The sequence below is a fragment of the Mandrillus leucophaeus genome, unplaced genomic scaffold (assembly GCF_000951045.1).
Source record: "Mandrillus leucophaeus isolate KB7577 unplaced genomic scaffold, Mleu.le_1.0 Scaffold2, whole genome shotgun sequence".
Taxonomy (NCBI): domain Eukaryota; kingdom Metazoa; phylum Chordata; class Mammalia; order Primates; family Cercopithecidae; genus Mandrillus; species Mandrillus leucophaeus.
In genome coordinates this window covers 1,409,310-1,417,946 of record NW_012102031.1, presented here as the reverse complement: position 1 = coordinate 1,417,946, position 8,637 = coordinate 1,409,310, and the positions used below count along the sequence as shown (strand labels likewise).

Here is an 8,637-nt window from a genome sequence, read left to right as displayed (position 1 = left end):
TCTCTACTAAAAATACAAAAACTTAGCTGGGCGTGGTGGTGGGCGCCTGTAGTCCCAGCTACTCGGGAGGCTGAGGCAGGAGAATTGTGTGAACCTGGGAGGCGGAGCTTGCAGTGAGCTGAGATCGCACCACTGCACTCCAGCCTGGGTGACAGAGCGAGACTCCATCTCAAAAATAAAATAAAACAAAATTTTAAAAATAAAACATAAAAAGAGGCTGGGCACAACCAGGGTGAGGGGCTCAGTAACATTGGTGTGCGCACTCATCACTGACCAGAAATCTGCACCCTCAAGGCCTGCCGTGTGCAGCCCCGTGCCAGGGAGACACACCGAGAGGCTGCCGACCTGAAGAGACAGCCAGCCCTGCTCTCTTCCCTCGGCCAGGCAAGCCTTTCTGTGTTGCCCCTTTCTATTTCCTTCCACACACCCGCACACACGCACTCAGAGACTGGAAACTCAACGCAAGTCAGTCTGAGCCCTGGGAATGAGGAAATGGGAAGCCACCCATGACGGCAGCAAACCAAAGCAGAGAGTGGCGTGGAGAAAGGGAGGAGCCAGAGAAAGACGGGGACGGCTACATGGGCTGTGTGCAGAGAAGTCACGAAGGAGCAGAACTGTGAGGTGCAGGAAGGGGTTGCTGGGAAAGGCGGGGCATCGTATTGGGGTGAAATCCACAGTGAACCAAACCACGCAGCTCAGGAGGACCCAGGAGTGTGTGGTCTCAGCTCTCCCACCTCCCCGAAGTCTCCGCCCTTGGGGTTCCTCCCCTGTCAGTCTCCATGCTCCCACCCTCCCCTCCTGTCAGAACACAGGGCACATGCTGGGCTTGCCAGGCTTCCATTCCAGCAGCTCAATCACCCACAGGGCTTATCTTAGGCTCCAGAAAGAATAAAGTATGAGAAAAGCCCTGGGAACTGCCAAAGAGGGTCCTGTGTGTGGAGGGGAAGAACAGCTCGTTTGCTTACCAGCGCTGGTGGGATCTCAGTCCGCAGCCTCCCTGTGAACATGTCGCTCCAGTGGCAGCGCTGCGGCGGAAAGAAGACAAGAGTTAGTGGGAGAGGCCCCTGGAGGCCTACAGTGAAGCCTCATCCTGGTGGATTTGAACTACCCGAGCATCGCAAGACTTTTTTTTTTTTTTTGAGATGGAGTCCACAACCTGCGCCTCCCGGGTTCAAGTAATTCTCCTGCCTGTGTCTCCGGAGTAGCTGGGATTACAGACATCTGCCACTATGCCTGGCAACTTCTGTATTTTTAGTAGAGACAAGGTTTCTCCATTTTGGTCAGGCTGGTCTCGAACTCCCGACCTTAGGTGATCTGCCCACCTCGGCCTCCAAAAGTGCTGGGATTACAGGTGTGAGCCACCACACCCAGCCCGCAAGACTTAATTGAGCTTTGTTTGTGAAAAGCTGGACCCATTCTGGCTGTAGTTGGTGGGACCTGGAGTCCTGTTCTCAAATCAAGAGGCTTCCAAGGGTTATTGGGGGCTCAGAAGTGTCAGGAAAATCCCTGACTTATACAAGCCTCTACGTGGACGTGTAATATAGTTATGGATGACAGAGAAACACGAACGTAAACAACACAGAATTCCGTGTTGAGGGCCAGTGGCTCACGCCTGTGATCCCAGCACTTTGGGAGGCCAATGCGGGCAGATCACTTGAGGTCAGGAGTTCCAGACCAACCTGGCCAATATAGTGAAACCCCATCTCTACTAAAAATACAAAAATGAGCATAGTGATAGGGACTTTTTAATAAAGGGAGAACAGGCCTCAGGCTCAGAGTCATTAAATAGCAACAGCATCAAACAATAATTCAGTAACACTATTTTCTTTCCTTTATTGTAAGGAATGCCAGCTTTCCATTCATAGAAGTGCTTTGAAATTACATGAAAGTTAGCTGTTTTTTTCATTTTTTTTAAGAGATGGATTCTCACTCTGTCGCCTAGGCTGGAGTGCAGTGGCACAATCATAGCTCACAGTAACCCTGACCTAGTGGCCTCAAGCGACCCTCCCACCTTAGCCTCCAGAGTACCTGCAATTACAGGCATGTGACACCACTCCTGGTATGATTTAAAGAAAGTATTAAGCAATTCATGAAGACAGTAGATTGGTAGTTACCAGAGGCCTGGAAGGTTAGAGGGAGGGGAGACTGAAGGTTAATTAATGGAGACAAGTATAAAGTTAGAAGAAATAAGACCTAGTGTTCAATAGGTCAACAGGGTAACTATCGTTTACATTAATCTATTATACATTTCAAAATAGCTAGAAGATGCCGGGAGCGGTGGCTCACACCTATAATCCCAGCACTTCGGGAGGCGGAGACAAGCAGATTACCTTAGGTCAGGAGTTCGAGAGTAGCCTGGCCAACATGCCAAAACCCCATCTCTAGTAAAAGCATAAAAATTAGCCGGGCGTGGTGGCGCACACCTGTAGTCCCAGCTACTCAAGAGGCTGAGGCATGAGAATCGTTGGAACCCAGGAGGCAGAGGTTGTGCTGAGCTGAAATTGCGCCACTGCAAAGCAGCCTGTGCGACATAGAAAGACTGTCTCAAAAAAAAAAAAAAAAAAAAAAAGCTAACAGAGAATAATTTGAATGTTCCTAGCATAAAGATAAATATTTAAGGGGATGGATGGATACCTCCATTACCCTTATTTTATTATTTATTTATTTATTTATTTATTTATTTATTTATTTTTGAGACAGAGTCTCATCCTGTCGCGCCCAGGCTGGAGTGCAGTGGCACATTCTCGGCTCACTGCAACCTCTGCCCCTGGGTTAAACTGATTCTCCTGCCTCAGTCTCCCAAGTAGCTAGGATTACAGGCACCTGCTACCACGCCCGGCTAATTTTTTGTATTTTTAGTAGAGATGGGGTTTCGCCATATTGGTCAAGCTGGTCTTGAACTCTCAACCTCAGGTGATCCACCCACCTCAGTCTCCAAAAGCGCTGGGATTACAGGCATGAGCCACTGCGCCTGGCCTATTTTATCTATCTATCTATTTATTTATTTTTTGAGACAGAGTTTTACTCTTGTCGCCCAGGCTAAGAGTACAATGGTGTGACCTCGGTTCTCTGCAACCTTCACCTCCCAAGTTCAAGTGATTCTCCTGCCTCTGTCTCCAGAGTAATTTTTGTATTTTTTTTTTTTTAGTAGAGATGGGGTTTTACTATGTTGGCCAGGCTAGTCTCGAACTCCTGACCTCAGGTGATCCACCTGCCTCAGCCTCCCAAACTGCTAGGATTACAGGCATGAGAGCCACCGTGCCCAGCCCTCCCTTATTTTTTGAGACAGGGTCTCACTCTATTGCTCAGGCCGGAGCATAGCCGTGCAAACACGGCTCACTGCAGCCTCGACCTCCCAGGCTCAAGTCATCCTTCCACCTCAACCTCCCAAGTAGCTGGGACTACATGTGTGTACCACCACACCCAGCTAACTTTTGTATCTTTTGTAGAGTTGGGAATCTCCCTATGTTGTCCAGGCGTATCTCAGACTCCTGGGATCAAGGGATCCACTCCCACCTTACATACTAAGGAAGCTGGTTTTTGCAGACAAATCCGCATATCCACCAGTAAGGCAGACCATGAACACACGTGGGCCTCAGCTGGCTGCTCTACACCAGATCTATTTAGTAGTTACACCTGCACGCAGGTCCACAGTGCCAGGAACAGGCAGTCAGAGCCCAAGCGCCACAGTCCCTCACAACAGATACTGGCATGTCACTCCGAACAAAGCTCCCCAAACCCAACTCTGATGAGCTGAACAGTCAGCACAGGCCTCTAGAGCACACCACCTGGGTTCTAATCCTGATTTGGCTGACTCCAGCCATCACTCCCCCTCTCCAGCCTCTGGTAGGCTCTCTCTGAAATGAGGTTTTAGGTCCTAACGATCTCCCATGTGAACAGCAAAGCAGTTAAGAGCTTGCTTGGGCTGGGCACATTGGCTCACGCTTATAATCCCAGCACTTTGGAAGGCCAAAGTGGGAAGACTGCTTGAGTCTAGGAGATCAAGATCAGACTGGGCAACAGAGCAAGACCCCATCATTAAAAAAATAAGAAGTAAAGAAAAGAAATGAAAAAAAATTAGCTGGACATTGTGGCACACACATGGTCCCAGCTACTTAGGGGGCTGAGATGGAAGGATCACTTGAGCCTGGGAGTTCAAGGCTGCAGTGAGCTATGATCATGCCACTGCACTACAGCCTGGGCAATGGCGTGAAACTCGTCTCTTAAAAAAAAAAAAAAAGGATTGGGCTGACACCACCTCAGCCTACCCCTGGTTGTGTGACTCCGGGCTGCACTTCTCTCGCCCGTCAAGACCTCACTCCTCACTTGTACACTGCTACAGTAGGGGAGAGAACACCTCTGGCGTCAGCACTAGGCCCAGAACACTGGGCCATCAAGGGTAGCTCCCACCCTGTCCCTGCCCTGGGCTGCTTCCTGCACAGAGGAGGGCTTGGGAGGTGGGGCGCAGTGATTTACTCGAGCCACTGCATCTGCAGCAGGTGGGAAGGTGCATGCAGCACTCCTACCGGCCAAGCTCTCCCAGGACAACCTCTGAGGAAGGAGGAAGGGTTCTATCTCCTATTTCATAAGAGCCCAGCCTCAGAGCTGCATGCAGGGCAAGGCCACATACGGCAAAAAAAAGTGGTGCTGTTAGGGCTTGATCCCATGTGCCGAACGCAAGCTTAGCTCCTGCTGAGTCGTAGAGCCTTCAGATCCATGGCTCCTCCATTCCTGTTCTTCACAGGTCTCGGGGAGGGCCGAGTTCTGAGTTCTTTGGTTGGAAAACATCCCAACTTATGCTCAGGGAAAGTACAGGCCCCAGGCAGGAGAGCAGAAACAATCACTGTCTTGGTGGTTAACTTGACCATGACCTTCCTAAGGAAACAAATATGCAGTGTCATTTTGTAAACTAGCAGGCAGGCCCTTCTGGGGCAAATCCTCTCATGGCCTCCACCCCCGTATTCCTTCTCCTGCAGAAAGTGGGGCCACAGAGAGAACACTGATCTCGGGAGTGTGGATGTGTGGCTTGGCCACATCTCTATTTTTTTTTTTTTCTTTTTTTTTGAGCCAGAGTCTTGCTCTGTCGCTAGGCTGGAGTGCAGTGGCGCGATCTTGGCTCACTGCAACCTCTGCCTCCCGGTTTCGAGCGATTCTCCTGCCTCAGCCTCCCGAGTAGCTGGGACTACAGGCACATGCCACCACACCCAGCTAATTTTTGTATCTTGAGTAGAGACGGGGTTTCATCATGTTGGCCAGGATGGTCTTGATCTCTTGACCTCATGATCTGCCTGCCTCGGCCTCCCAGAATGCTGGGATTACATGCGTGACCCACCACGCCTGGCTTTTTTCTTTTTTTATGAGACAGGGTCTCGCTCTGCCACTCAGGCTAGAGAGTAGTGGTGCAATCTTGGCTCACTGAAACCACTGCCTCCCAGGCTCAAGCAATCCTCCCATCTCAGCCTCCCAAGGAGCTGGGACCATAGGTGCACACCACCATGCTGGGCTAACCATCCTTGTACTTTTTGTAGAGATGGGGTTTCACCATGTTGTCCAAGCTGGTCTCGAACTTCTGGGCCTTGGCCTCCCAGAGTGCTGGGATTACAGCTGTGAGCCATCATGCCCGGCTGATCGTGGCTATTTAATGAGCCCCTCTGAGCCTCAGTTCCCTTGACTAATAAATGGAGACTCAACCTAGTCTCTTCCCTGGTTGCTGTGAGCAGACAATGACATGCAAAAGAGCCCAGCCCAACCCTAGCCCTGCACATACGAAGAGACAATGCCATTCTGGAACTTTGGTCTCTCTCCTTCATGACTTTGGGATTTCAAAGAAAGGGGAATACCCAGTGACATCTCCCAATGCTTTGAACATGACACTCTTGCTTTTCTCACAGAGCGTATCAAAAGACTGGTGTTTAGTGGAACCCGTTTGGGGAACACGGGGCTAGAATAATCTGACTTGCCCTTTGTGTTGGCCAAGGAGGGCACCACTTGGATCTAACCTTCAAGAGAACTTGCCAGCCAGGTGCGGTGGCTCACGCCTGTTATCCCAGCACTTTGGGAGGCCGAGGCAGACAAATCACAAGGTCAGGAGTTCGAGACCAGCCTGGCCAACAAAGTGAAACCCTGTCTCTACTAAAAATACAAAAAATTAGCTCAGTGTGGTGGTGGGCACATGTAATCCTAGCTACTTGGCAGGCTGAGGCAGGAGAATCACTTGAACCTGGGAGGTGGAGGTTGCAGCGAGCCGAGATTACACCACTGCACACCAGCCCGGGTGACAGTGTGAGACTCCATATCAAAAAAAAAAAAAAGGCCGGAGCAGTGGCTCACGCCTATAATCCCAGCACTTTGGGAGGCCGAGGCGGGCAGATCACAAGGTCAGGAGAGCAAAACCATCCTGGCTAACACAGTGAAATCCCATCTTTACTAAAAATACAAAAAAATTGGCCGGGCGCGGTGGCTCAAGCCTGTAATCCCAGCACTTTGGGAGGCCGAGACGGGCGGATCACGAGGTCAGGAGAGCAAAACCATCCTGGCTAACACAGTGAAATCCCATCTTTACTAAAAATACAAAAAATTAGCTCAGTGTGGTGGTGGGCACATGTAATCCTAGCTACTTGGCAGGCTGAGGCAGGAGAATCACTTGAACCTGGGAGGTGGAGGTTGCAGCGAGCCGAGATTACACCACTGCACACCAGCCCGGGTGACAGTGTGAGACTCCATATCAAAAAAAAAAAAAAGGCCGGAGCAGTGGCTCACGCCTATAATCCCAGCACTTTGGGAGGCCGAGACGGACAAATCACAAGGTCAGGAGTTCGAGACCAGCCTGGCCAACAAAGTGAAACCCTGTCTCTACTAAAAATACAAAAACTTAGCCGGGCGAGGTGGCAGGCGCCTGTAGTCCCAGCTACTCGGGAGGCTGAGGCAGGAGAATGGCGTGAACCCGGGAGGCGGAGCTTGCAGTGAGCTGAGATCCGGCCACTGCACTCCAGCCTGGGTGACAGAGCGAGACTCCGTCTCAAAAAAAAAAAAAAAAAAATACAAAAAAATTAGCCGGAGTCCTGGTGGGAGCCTGTAATCCCAGCTACTTGGGAGGCTGAAGCAGGAGAATCGCTTGAACCCAGGAGGCAGAGGTTGCAGTGAGCTGAGATGGTACCACTGAACTGCAGCCTGGGTGACAGAGTGAGACTCTGTCTCAAAAATCAAAAAAAGAGAACTTGCCTCTGTTGCGAGGAGTGTAGGGAGCTGGCAGTCTCCGGCTACAGCACCTTCCTATCGCTGCTGCATTTGAGCTGAGGCCTGGCCACTTCTGCCCAACATGAGACTCCTTTCATGGGCAGTCTTTGCTCTGAAACTCCCAAAGGGTGGGTCGGTCAGAGCAGCCTCACAGTCAGAGGCTCCTGCTGGTTATTTCTGCAACCTTCCAACCTCATATGTGACATATCTACATTGTGAGCAAAAGGCTCTCCCTACTTTATCTTTCACAGGTGTCACTCCAATAATCCTCCTGCACCCCTAACACCCTCTCAGGGTCTGCTGACTACAGGAAGAGGGTCCCTAGCCAACGCTGTGTGCTCTGGGGAGGCCAGAGGAAGAGGAGCTGCTTGGGGGACAGCTACACAGGCAGGGGCCTGGAAGAGATTGGACACAGGCAGGGGTTGTGGAAGTGTGAACAGAAGCTTGTTCAAACCAGCCTGGGCCTGTTCGCCCCACTCTGCTCACCTTCAACTCCGACTTCTTCTCTAAGGCCTTGGCGATGACCCTGGCTGCTTCCACGCCCACTGTGTTGCCTTCCAGACGCAGAGCCTCCAAGCTGTCAAAGTCTTCAATCTCTTTAATCACATCTTTAGCTGCCAGGGACCAAAGAGCAGAACTTTAGGCTTTTGGAATCACAAACAGCTAAGGTAGGAGAGAGGTTGGCAACCACCTTGCCACTCAACAGTTTATGGTGCACCTACCATGTGATGAGCCCTGGCTCATCAGACAGGCTCACGGTCCAGAGTACAGAGCTATGCAGATGATTTGTCTGTAATGAGTGTTTACATCAGGCATGTAGAGAGGCTTGGGAGCCGAGGGAAAAGAGCAACTGGCGGCTCACAGCAAAGAAGACTTTGCCAAGTGGGTGGTGTGTGTGGAGCCTCCAAAGATGGGCAGTGTACCAGGTCAAGCAGAGAAACGGCACCCAAGCCAGAGGGCCAGCAGGCACGATGGCACAAAGGCCTTCATTGTTAAATGATTTATGTGGGGGGTGTTTGCTCACTACTGTACTATTTTATTGTGATGAAACATTCCAAACCACCTAAATGTCCATCAAGAGAAGACAGAAGGCCCAGCGCAGTGGCTCACGCCTGTAATTCCAGTACTTTGGGAGGCTAAGGCAGGTGGATTGCTTGAGCCCAGGAGTTTAAGACTAGCCTGGGCAACATGGTGAAACACTGTCTCTACTAAAAATACAAAAATTAGCTGGGCGTGTTGGTGGGTGTTTGTAATCCCAACTACTAGGGAGGCTGAGGCAGGAGCATGTCTTGAACCTGGGAGGAGGAGGGTGCAGTGAGCCAAGATCGTGTCACTGCCCTCCAGCCTGGGAGATAGAGCAAGACTCCAACTTAAAAAAAAAAAAAAAAAAAGTCAGGCGTG

General features: G+C 50.7%; 1 protein-coding gene across 4 annotated transcripts in view; it reads right to left on the bottom strand.

Moving 5' to 3' along the window:
• The window catches only part of RANGAP1 (Ran GTPase activating protein 1), a 41,354-nt gene that overhangs the window by 22,139 nt on the left and 10,578 nt on the right, over positions 1-8,637 (bottom strand). For all 4 annotated transcript variants that reach the window (XM_011978784.1, XM_011978783.1, XM_011978785.1 and 1 more), the window contains 2 exons: positions 7,723-7,850; positions 966-1,025 (listed from right to left, as the gene is read on the bottom strand). In XM_011978784.1, coding sequence (XP_011834174.1) covers positions 966-1,025; positions 7,723-7,850 — 188 coding nt within the window. The remainder of the gene's footprint in view (positions 1-965; positions 1,026-7,722; positions 7,851-8,637) is intronic.